The following is a 12216-nucleotide window of genomic DNA, read 5'->3' as shown; positions in this document are numbered from 1 at the left end:
CAGATTTCCATGTTGACCGTGGCAGACACTGTCAGGACCTGCTCTCTGGACCAGTGCTACAAAACCTTCCTGTCCCCGGCCACCAGTGAGACGAAAAGGAAGATGTCCACCTTCGTCAGCGGTGTGAAGGCCTCGGACAGCCCCACACAGCACGCGGCAGGGTTCCAGAAGGCATTCCAGCTGATCCGCAGCACGAACAACAACACCAGGTTCCAAGCAAGTAGGTACAGTCCCTGTCTGGGCTCAGAAACGCAAGAGAGAGGGAAGGAGGGGTGCCGCTCACTGCCGAGCTGATGGAGAGCGCTCAGGAGGTGATCTGGGAGCGAGTCCCCGTGCTCTCTCCGAGGTGCTCCCTCCCGGATCTTACCAGCCTTTGTCATCTCTCCCTGTCAGGCTTGGTTCCTTGCACATGACTCGCTGGTCACTCGCCGGTTAGTTGCGTGTATCTAGACTGGCAGAGCCTGCGCTCCTGCCCGCCGGTGAGGAATGAACCCCAGTTCATTCCCCCGGGGACTAACGCATCCTTTTTAATGTTAATCACCGGCTTGGACAGGGTAGATGCCTGCTCAGGGGGCGAGGGAATGCTTGCCTTGATCCTGTCCCGCCAGCTGTCACGGCTGAGCGGGGCCCCCAGTGTACAAAGGCACACTAATTTAATTTTCATGTATTAAAGAAATCTGGAATTAGGATGCATGCAAAAGGAGAGGCAAGCGTATCTGAAATAGGACTCATGCTTTGAAAGGACGGCAAAGAATCGATTTCGTTTTCTCCTTTATATTCGAAAATCTGTGTAGCGTTTTTCCTTGTTGTGGAGTTGTGAGTGTGTCCCGTGGAGATACATTTAGGGGATACACGTCTACGCTCCTGTGTGCGTCTGCGTCTCGGCTGAGGTGGCGCCACCCTCAAGCAGCGCAGGGCTGGCACACCCGGCCTCGAAGGAAGGAGGAGTGGAATTACTGTCGCCGTGGGGGGAGAGAGATGGCTGTTAGTTTTGTCTTTGTAAAAACAGACCACAACTTGGCAGCTTAAAGAAGTATGTTTATTATTTCGTGGTTCCCACGCATCGGGAGTCCCGGCCTCTGTGCCCACGTGTGTGTTGTTGGGGTGCACCCCTCACAACCCTCAAACTCCCGGGGGTTTGCTGTTCAAGGCCAGCCAGGGAAGCGCGCTCCTGCCTCGACCCTGACTTCCAGGAAGGCACGGCCCCCGTTTCCAGGCTCAAGGATGAGACCAGGGCTGCAGTCCTTTATGAATGGAGCGGGTTCCCATCCCGAGGGATTAGCCCATAGCCAACCACGTAGTGGCGCTCGTCACATCTGCCAGCGCGCACACGGCCCCAGGAGTGATCCGCTTGCCGCGTCCCATGGCGTGCCTCGGTTTATGGCCTGGCGGAAAGGGTGCTGTGCTCTCGGCTCACGGCCTCTGTGTCCTCCCTGGGCCTCGCTGAGGTCTTGGCAAGTGGCAGCGCCACACAGGCCAGCGTGACAGGGTGACTGTGTGCCCAGGCACCCCAGATCAGCAAGGCTGGCGGCAGGGCTGGCCTCCCCATATTCAGGTCGGAAGGGCAGTTTGTCTGTGCCATTTTCTGCCGGCCTCTCCCTGGGGGTGTCCTTCTTTCCTGACCCTTGGGTATCAGGCCGTCTGTCCAGTTTTGTTTATTGTCTGTCTGGATAACGGTGTGAAGGGCCCGCCAGGTAGATGCAAGACCCGATGTCTGCGGTGGGCCATGCAAGCCGGGTGCCTTCTCTCTGTTGCATGCAGGACGCCGTCGCTCCCTTCCAGATCTTCCGATTCAAGAGGAGCCAGAAGTCTGATTTTAGTGTGAAACCCCTGATTCTCAAATATTAATGGTCGTCTCAATTGAACAGAGACCTCATTAAATGCCTTCCTCTCCCGAGTGCCGCACAAACCTGGTGTGATAGAGGCCGTTCTCCTCTGGGGCTCTATTTTTTTGGTCTTTGTGGTGTTTTTGAGACAGGGTTTCTCTGTGCAGTTCAGGTTGGCCTTGAGCTCGCAGTGATCCTCTTGCCTCAGACTCTTGAGTGCTGGGATGACAGACGTGCGCTACCACGCCCGGCTGCCTTTCTTTCATTAATATTGGCAAACAAAAACAGGGCAAGAAGCTGGACCATGCAAGGCTTGGGCAAATTTTCATGATGTAGCTTTGGAAATGCGCAGCACAGAAGGCGTTTTTGGCCAAGTTGTATGTTCCTAAGGTTCAGCTCGGCATCCGCCACTTTACAGCTGCTTCTGAAAGTTCAGAGAACAGAGAACCCCAGTCAGTTTGCATAAAGAAACTCTTCAGGCCCGTGTGGTGGTGCACACCTGTAATCCCAGCTAACAGGGAGACTGAGGCAGGAGTGTTGGAAATTCGCAGCCAGCCTGGGCAACTTAGCTGTCTCAGAGTACAGGAAGAGGGCTGGGGAAGCAGCTCAACGATTAGGAGCTTGAAAAGGCGCCTGGGTTCAACCTGCAGTACTGAAAAAAGCAAGGAGGAAGGAGTGCATTTTCACTGTCTGAGAGTGAAAGTGGGCGCTCTTGGGCGCTCCCAAACCAGATTCTTCCCTGCTGCCTCACTAAGTGTGTGGGTTTTGGATTCTGCAGTGATTCCCCCGAAATGTCTCAAAGCTTGTGGGCGTGAGTAAGTTAAGGGATCTCTCCAGATCTGCTGTCCTGGTCCATCCCCCGGGGTGGTTACAAGACCCCAGACTCCACGAGTGTTCTGTGCTGTTCTCCCTCCAACACAATTTCTCCTTCGCCAAGGCCAGAGCAGAGTCCCATGCATCCCAAGTTGACCCCAAGGCCAAGATGCCAGGGACCCCAGCGGCCTGGCAAGAGCAGGGTGGGCACCTGTGTCCCTCGTTGGAGCTCACATCTGCATTGCTGTTTCTGGTCAGGCCGCAGGCAGTTATCCAGCACCTACTGTGTACCAGGCTGCTTTCAGTGTCGCGGGTGAGGTTACCCGCAGGAGCCAGCCCTTCCCTTTGGGGATGGTGCGAGGATTTGCCTGAGCGTGGCTATGGGGCGCCTGCCCCCCATGAGAAACCACATAATCAGAGGTTCCCCAGCATGAATCACCGTAGCTCTGCATCCACCCCCAAATCTACAGCTCTGTCCAGCGCAGGCTCCAGCCCTGGCCCGGGTCCGCCGTCGCAGTGCTGTCCATCCTTTGGGTTGTTGGTTCTGCGTTTGAGAGGGTGACAGGCGGGAAGACCTTTGGTAGCCAAGGAAGCGAGGGGGCCTGGCTGACTGCTAAGCGGTGACCGAGAAGAGCCAGCTGAGTGAGAACAAGAGCCAGACCACGTTTTGATGGCTCTGATGAGGGAAGGTGGAAAGATAACCCAGATTGCTCTGCGCACAGGGAGAGGGCGCGCTGGGCTCAGGACAGAGCTCTCAGAGGTGCGTGCTGACGCTTGGCTGGTGAAGGGGCCCATGTGCCTTGCCGGCCTGGCCCCACACCCCAAGAACAGCTCACCCTAAGGGTGACAGCCTTCTGTGTCCAGAATCAGGGCCGGTGAGAAGCCCCAAGGGCACTCCAGGATGTCCAGGAGTTGGTGGCACAAGATACCTTTGGGTGAAGGTGTGGTTTGTCACATCAGTCTCGGGGTGCGCCCCCAGGGAGTGGGACAGGTTTATTCATTGGTTTGTTTTCTTGTGGTCGGAAGCTTAAATGAGGTGCTTAGGCCAGTGGGGGCCATGGGCGGGGCAGTCGGCCACCTCCAGCCCGAACCCCGCGTAACCGGTGCGTGTGTTTTTGTTTAGACACGGACATGGTCATCATCTACCTGTCAGCCGGCATCACATCGAAGGACTCCCCGGAGCAAGATAAGAAGGCAACTCTGCGAGTCATCAATGAAGAAAACAGCTTCCTGAACAACTCCGTGATGATTCTCACCTACGCCCTCATGAACGGTAGGCGGCGTTTCGAGGTCCTTCCTTCAGATGAAACATCCCCCCGCTTGGTAAACAGAAAAGAGACGCTAAGTGTGCTCTGATGAAGGCTGTCAGGGAGGCAGCGGGCTCCTCCGGCTGTCAGGGCCTCGTGGGTGAGCCTCCCCTCATCCAGCTGCTGCTCGTCCCCGACCTCCTCCACATCTGTGCCCCTCCAGATGTGCATGCCTCTGCCCTTTCTCCCTTCTCCGTCACAGCCCAGGCATCTAGGTTTCTGTACCGTGTGGAGGTTGTGAACCAGGTTCCAGCTGCACGAGGCAGGACTCAGGCCTGGGTTCTTTCCTGTCACCAATGCGGTGATGGTCACCTTCGCTCCAGCGCCTCTGCAGGGCGGAGCGGGTCAGCCACAGCGCTCAGCACGCGTGGGGCAGCCCTGGCCAGGTGCTCCTTAAAATCCACGGTGTCGCTGTTAAGCAACAGCACTTTTCTCATTTAAACTTTTTAATTGGAAACAATGACGGCGTTGTAAATGACAGTGCAGCCCTGGACTCTGCCTGAAGCTTTCCCAGTGGAAACATGGTCGTGCACTGCAGTGACATTCACGCGAGCGTGGGACACGCATACAGAGCACAGGGCATCCACACGCGTGCAGAGCCGGTCCATCACACCGCCTGTGTATCGTTTCTCCAAGTTTTTATTTCATCAGTCCACGCCTGTGGCACATCACAGGGCCTCGGGCGTGCACGCAACGCGTCACAGTTCTTTTTTTTGTTCGATACCTTCTGTAAGCACAGTCACCCCATCCCCGACCTGAGTACTAAGCCATTTCCCTTCTTGTAATACTGTTTAAATGCCACTGTGCTGAACAGGTTTAGCAAACTGGTAAATTCACAGAAACGCTGCCATTCCCCCTACTGTCAGACTGCCCTCAGTCGGTACCCACCTGACTGCCCATGTGGTGCTGGACACGTCTCCCCGACCCACACAGCCCTCTTCTCTTCGACATCGCCCTCAGGCCCCAGGGACCACATCAACGCCACAGTCTTTCCTGCCTCTGCCGCTTTCCTCCCTTCCTCACTCACCCGTCTCCGTGCGCAGCCCGGGATATAAGGCTGCGGTTCTTCATTTTCCTGTGCTAAGGATGTTTGAGGAGAGCTTTCAGATGCAGATCCCAGGCACGGCCCTCCAGTTCCTGCTCAAGCCCTGTTGGGAGGGACCTGGGCTCTGGGATCTCGCTGTCCAAGGCCCACGCTCTGCCTCCTGTTTCCCGCTGGCCCCAGGCTCTGCTGTCCGCGCCAGAAGCCCCACCTGCGTCTCCAGCAGTGCGGCTTAGCCAGTTGTTCCCTTGCAGTGAGCATGCTGAGATCCCTGTCACGCAGAGCTGGGGACTGAAACATCCCGCGCTGTGGGATGTGTCTCAGACATCGTTAACAAGGAACGTGGAAAATACCAGGACTTCACAGCCAGCTGGGGGAGAGAAAGAAGCTGCGGTTTCCCGTCTCCAGCAGCACGGCTCAGGGTGGGGGACCCTCGCTCTCCAGGGCCAGCTCTCTGCCCGGCTCCGTCCCCACTTGTGCCTCTGTCTGATGACCACGTCTTCCACCGAGCTGCCTGGGGCACCCGTGTGATGTCCTCCCTTCCTTGGCCCTCCACCTTCCCTGCGAGCATGCACCCCGCCAGCCGGCAGCAAACATGTCTTCGTCGTCTTTGTGTCCTGAGCGCCTGGCACGGGACTGAGCCTGCACCGCTGCACTCCCTGACGACTCCTTCGCCAGCCACACACCCGTCAGGGTCGTCCCTGGCTGCAGGTTGCTCTTTTCTCCTGTGATTCAGCTCCCTTCACTCACACATGGAGGAAGGAAGGAAAGAATTCCACGGACACCTACAGCGCCCACCACACTGAGGTTTTAGGGCTGCCTGATGCAAGGTCTCTGTCCTCAAGCTGCAGACAGACGCACCAGATGGACAGAACATGTCAGGCATGAGGAGGCCTGGAGGCAGCCATGGTTCTTCTCCTCCACGAGATGTGACAGTCCGGTGACAGACTGCATGGAAAGTTTCCTGCTGTCACCTGTCCCCTCGCTCTGCCGAGTTCTCCCTCCGGAGGCTCCCGTGCATTTGTGGTGCCAATTGATCCGGCACCTTAAAACCACTATTGTCTGCCATCCTCCCACTCTTCCCTGGCCGCATTTCCCGGCTCACTCTCCCTCATTTCACAGGGAAACTCACTAGGGAGTGAGTTCCATTTCCTGCTCACGAGGGAGGACACATTCCCCAGACACTAGCCAGGTGACTCGGGCTTGAGGCAGGGGAGCAGAACCACTCGAATTTTGGGATAGAGAGTTTATCATCAGATCGAATGTACGGTCTCTGGGAGAATCTGGAAAAGAAAGACCCAGAATGGGCGAGCTCTATGAAGACACAACACAGAGACAGTATAGTCAGCAAGTTGGTGCTCACAGCAAGGTCTGAAGGCTGGGAGAGAGAAGATCCCAGTGAGCTGGACAGGCGGGTCCTCGTCCCTCACCTTCCAGCCTTGCAGTGCTTGACCTTTGGTGTCTTGACCTTGGATACATATGCCCAGGAGAGCTCTGGGCGAAGTCATGCCTGGCATGACCGTTGACCGTAGACAGCCCAGCACTCTTACCTACCGGCCGCCCCAACTCCGCAGCCACCCCACATCATGTGTCTCAGCAGAGTGACCAGGAAGCACAGTACTTTGTAACCTTTTGTCCTGTACTGCTCAGCTTTGCCTCCCAGATACTTTCACTCATCACTCCGCATGTTGAGAGAGCCAAGTAGTAAACCTGGCCAAGACAGGAAATGCACTCATTGCCAGAGTGGTCACCTGCTTTGATTCTCCGCCGCCTCTCCAGGGTGTGAGGTCAGGGATCGGTCTTGTCTGGCTGTGGTCTGCCGCAGACACCCTGACCTTGCTACCTTGGCACTACACTAGGCAGAGAGGGCAGGGGTCTGATTCTCACTTCCCAGCCCGGGTATTGCTCCATTTCTTCAGCACTGCCGAGAGGAGTAACACCCAAGTTTATCTAACTGCAGTGTTTGAAGAAGGAAAGCATAACCATTAAATTCTGCCTCTGCTTGAGAAACGGATTTCCGATGGTGCAAATGTGTACCTTTGTAGAAAGGTCAAAAATGCGTATGCTCAGGGCTGGGGATTTAGCTCAGCGGCAAAGCGCCTGCCTGGCAAGCGCAAGGTCATGAGTTCGGTTCCTGGTACCGGAGAAAAATTAAAAAAAAAAAAAAAATGCATATGCTCGGTGAGCCACGAAGACGAGTCTTTTTAACGTCAGATCATGTCGTGGTTGGCCCTTAATCTTCAAGAATATGAGGCCAAAACTTTTTAAAATGCAATGGTAGGATCTCAGCAGTGACTAAAGTCATTTGAATTTGTTTACAGTGGAACCCATATGAGATCAGTTACTAATCCTTTTGACTGTGTTCCAACAATATTGAACTTTAAACGATGGTTTATTAAATTATTTTTGTACTATAGATTACAGATGTCATAGAACAGTGCATACCAGTCTGCCTAAATCTTTTATGAAGTTTTCAAAGCCCCCCAAATATAAAAATATACATTAAGTAAATCAAATTCAGTGTTACCCTAACAATGCAAAGGGTGGAAACATTTGTAATTAAAATGAGTTTAAAGAAATGGGGTTTGGACCATCACTAAACGCAAACCATAATTCTTTCATTTAGTTTCATGAGACTCTGGCTAGTGGTTTTACAAGCAAAGAAGGACTGAAACAGTAAACTTCTGTCCTTAAAACTGTTACAGTTTCATCTGCTACTTTCCTTTTTTTTCTTTTTTTTCATCTACTACTTTAAATTAAATGCAGGCCTGTGAACCAGTACTTTTGCTTTCACATATTAAATGCAGCAAAGGAATTCAAATCTTTTAATTAAACTTTTTGGGGAGAACACAGCCTTACCAGATGCGGCTGCTTTACTCACCCGAGTGTCTTTCATCGTTGCCTTTTGAAGACTCCCTTTCCCTCCCCGTTGTGAGACAGACGGTGCCTTGGTCTGTTCCTCTCGCAGGAAGTGCAGTCTGTGTCCCAAGCTCGCGTTGCCCCTGCAGTCCCTGGAGGCCCTGGGCGTGTGGGACTTCGTCTGTGCAGGGTGGGGTTGGAATGGTGAGCCGTGTACACCTAACCATCTGCTCCTGTGGTCTCCCTTGCTCTGCTTTCAGATGGGGTGACTGGCCTGAAGGAGCTGGCGTTCCTGCGGGACCTGGCTGAGCAGAACTCAGGGAAGTACGGCGTGCCCGACCGCAGCGCCTTGCCTGTGACGAAGGGCAGCATGATGGTGCTGAACCAGCTGAGCAACCTGGAGACCACGGTCGGCCGGTTCTACACCAACCTGCCCAACCGCATGATCGACGAGGCTGTCTTCAGCCTGCCCTTCTCCGATGAGATGGGAGATGGTGAGTGAATTGGAGGACGCTTCCTGCTGAGCAGGGGAAGAAACGAAGCCACAGAGATGGGGCCGCTCTCCCGGCCTAGGCTGCGGTGCCCTCCGCCCTCTAACCAGTAACATCACATTGAAGAGCAGAAGTCCCCACCCATCCTTCCAGTTGCCCTGGCCACAGCGGGCACACTGGGGCTTTAGGGGCGAAGCTTCTGAGGGTTTGCTGGTGTCCACATTCAGTCAGTTGGGACCCATGGGTGACTGTCTTGGTTACTTTTTTTCTCACTGCTGGGACAAAATGCCTGACGCCCAAAATTAAGGAAGGAAAGGTTTATTTTGCTTACAGTTCGTGGAGGTTTCAGTCCGTATTTGGCGGATTATAAAGCAGAGTGGCACATGGCAGAGAGCTACAGCTCAGGGCGGCAGAACACAGCAAAGCAACCACCATACACCAGGGCGGAATGGGGGAGGAATGGCCTCAAGCACTCTTTTCCTCTCCCTTACATATGCAAGCTATCCACCCCAGGGCAGGTGTAGCTCTCACACCCACAATCATTCAACTCTAATAGCCTGTCCCATGGTCGCATGAGGCTTTGGAGGGGACACACAGACATAAGCCATAACAGTGGCTTTGCATCCCAAGTGGAAAATAAGGCTCAGGCGGCCTGAGGGTCCCTCCTCAAAGGCAGGGTGCCCCCAAGCAGCCTGGCATCGAGGAGCTCTCACACCCCTTCTTTTGCCCAGGTTGTTGTCTCTGGTGAATTGTAATCTTATTAATTCTCTATTTGGTTGTCTGTCAAACAGTGTAGAAAATCTTCCAAGGGTTTAGGGTTAATTAAATCACATATAACAACATTTTTACAACAGGCATCCTTAATCCGACAGTGTGCCTACTGCTGTCCTTTTATTCTTTAATATGTTACCTTTGTCATCATCACTGTTACCAGCGTCACCATCCTGGTACCCAGAATGTGATGTCGGGAAAAGTGCTTAACCCTCCCAGGCCCAACTGACCTAAAAAATGGGAAATAGATTTCTTTCCCACAAGAGAGTTACGAAGATTAGATGCAATCGCGGCTGTCAAGTGGCTGTGGGTACCTGGCGAGCAGCACATTCCCAGTGAACTCACCATCTCATTCCTTTCTTCCTCATGTTCCACTGACCCTGCCCCCCACCTTGGCGAGTGGACTGGCGACCCGACTGCAGCACCGCAGTTTAGCGCTTCATTTGTATGTTCAATTAACAGGAGCTCTCACAAACACGGGTATTCAAACAAACTTATATAAAGAGTAACAAGCCCAGAGGGAATGTGTTTTCTGGAAACAGGTAAATATATTCTTCTGTAAAGAAGAAATAGGGCAGCTGCTCCACAACTCAGCATTTTATCGTTCCTCTCCCTGATAGGGTCTGCAGGTGTGCATAGAATCAGAATTCCCACCTTTAAATAAGTTTATTTTCCAGCCCAATAAAAACGTCATAGTCCAAATTCAGGTGAGTTTTTCTACATTAATCAGTCCACAGTGTGCCCCGCAGAGATGGGTAAGGCACGCATCTCGTGTCTGACAAGGGAAAGATGGGAAATCCTGCAAGTACGGTGCCGAAACCCGGCCCAGCAGAAAGTTGGGATTAAACAGCTGATGTCTGCTGTTATTAGGGAGAGCAAAGCCCTTTCTAAATGTCACCTCTGCGACCAGAGAGCTACCCCCAAAGGCTTTAAGCCAAATTATGTGCAAAGCTGAGATGGCCTGTTGGCCAGTGGTGTCCAAACACTAGCCATCAGAGCCTGGTTTCCACATCCTGTGCAGCAGGCTTCGGTCCTTGCTTTAAAGATGCTTGGAATTCTCCTGATTCCATGTGTCTTCATTCTGTGTTTCCAGCCCCTGGAAGTATGGGGGACACACCCTCTACCTCCATGACATGAGGCGGCAGCGTGAGGAGGCTCATGTTCACCCAGCTCTGACTCAAAGCTACCACAGGTTAAAGTGTCATGTGCTGGGCATTTATTTCTGTCAAAAAGCAAACCTGTGTGCTTTAGGCAGAGTGTTTAAGGATTCTGTCTGTGGGGCAGGAACTCACAGCCATTTACCACAGCAGGATCAAGAGTTTTCTGTCTGAGTTGGTAGTGGAGAGGTTGGAGTGTTTTTTGTTTTTTGTTTTTTGTTTTTAAGACTTTCTCCTCAACATGTCCAGAGAACAGAAGTTCAAAACGAGGATGTATCTTGGTCCTGGAGTATTTCAGTTGTGCTTTACTCAGCTAGGAAAATGGCTTTCGTCAGGGTGAGGGTGCCACTCAGGTGTGGAGCACTTGCCTGGTGAACAGGGGCCCTGGTGCTGTTCCCGAGCTGCAGCAGAAAGAACATGATCTTCTCAAAGGCCGGGAGAAATGTGGCCGCTTCAGGGCACCATTCACAGTGCCGATTCAGGGGACCTCTCACTTGCAGCCCATTCACCCAGGGAGACCTGAGCAAAAACCTGCAAAACGCGTTCTCAGAAGCTTCTTAAGTGTGTGTTACTTTCCAGGGATTTAAAGCGTAGAGAACGCTCTTAAAACTAGAAAGGACCCCAGTGCATGACTGGTAATAGACTCTCAGTGTGGTTCCCACTTCCTCAGGCTGCTGAGGTAGAAAGTCCAATGCATCTCAGGCGCTGTGGAGGAAGGGCTTTCTGAGCAGCCGCCAGTGCAGGGAGCACAGGTCCAGCTGGAGAGAGACGCTCCCCGTCTGTGTCTGCAGCCCAAGATAGGAACGCTGTTGGGGGCTGTTCGCCTCAGCCCACGTCTGGTCCCTGCAGAGCCTCAGTCATCGGGGTGGCCCGGGGACCCCGCATGTGCGGTGCTCAGGCCGCACCCTCGCACTCTTGTGCATTCTCTTCCTGTTCCTCAGGGCCCCGGTGCTTTTTATGGCCCGTGAGCTAATGTGGTTATGCATTTTGATGAAATTGTTACCAAAAATGAAAAGGAGTGTGCACCCAAGACTCACAAAGCTGGACATGCTCAGTCTCCAGCCCTCGCCCCAAAAGTGGGATGCCTGGCCCACCTGGACATGCTTGAGGAACTTCGGAAACCTCCAAGCTCCTTGTGGTGGGCTGTGTCCCTTTCTAAAATGCTCCTTCTGTCTTTGCAAGGTTTGAGAGGGTGCATCAGTGGTTTAGATGAACAGTGCTGTGAGGAATTCCTTTCCACAGGCTCTCTTGATCTAGACCCTTCTAGAAACTAGGAAGCACTTGCCACTGTCTCCTTTAACAAAAGGGTAGGAAGGGCTCAGAGAAGTCCTGGCCAGTGTCACCAGGTGGAGGAGACCTCAGATTCTCCGAGTCCTTATCCTGTGGCCTCTGTTTTGAATTAAAATTAACTGCAGGACACTGAGTTGCTGAAGGAGTCTATTCACCTCTCACTCTAGCTCACCTACAGTGCGAGGATGGTGATCACAAACACGGGGAATGTTTAAACGAGAATTTATTCCAGTAACAGACACATTGCTGTTAATCTGCCTCACAGTCCTCCCCCTTCTGTCCACACACACCCATCCCGTCGTCCTTGGCACTTCCTGCAGCAGCTCTGGTGTCCTCTCTCCTGACGGTCTTTAGCTGCGCTGTCCTGGCTGCCTCAATGCCCTGAATCCATTCAAAATCCTGCCATTTCCCTCTCATGGTCATTTTTTACTTTGGGGAGGAACTGGAAGTCACACGGTGCCAGATCCGGTGAATAAGGTGGACGAGGACATAGTGTTATATTTTTAGGAGCTGCTGTTCTGCTGGGTGTGATTTTTGTTTTTGTTTTTGTTTTTGTTTTTGTTTTATGTTAAAGAGTAAAAGAAGGATAACATAGTAATAAGGAGGGCTTACCAAATTACAGACAAAGTGGTAGGAAATTATCAATGGTTATTGTTTTAC

General features: G+C 52.9%; 1 protein-coding gene across 3 annotated transcripts in view; it reads left to right on the top strand.

Annotated features, from left to right (window-relative positions):
- Cachd1 (cache domain containing 1) overlaps nt 1–12216 on the top strand; it is a 143529-nt gene that overhangs the window by 98970 nt on the left and 32343 nt on the right. For all 3 annotated transcript variants that reach the window (XM_013514449.1, XM_013514450.1, XM_013514451.1), the window contains 3 exons: nt 4–220; nt 3763–3912; nt 8108–8341. In XM_013514449.1, the coding sequence (XP_013369903.1) occupies nt 4–220; nt 3763–3912; nt 8108–8341 (601 nt within the window). The remainder of the gene's footprint in view (nt 1–3; nt 221–3762; nt 3913–8107; nt 8342–12216) is intronic.

This window comes from Chinchilla lanigera, unplaced genomic scaffold (assembly GCF_000276665.1).
Source record: "Chinchilla lanigera isolate Chin_1 unplaced genomic scaffold, ChiLan1.0 scaffold00022, whole genome shotgun sequence".
NCBI lineage: Eukaryota > Metazoa > Chordata > Mammalia > Rodentia > Chinchillidae > Chinchilla > Chinchilla lanigera.
Note: the sequence above shows the minus strand (reverse complement) of the source record. Positions and strands in the feature narration are given on the sequence as shown.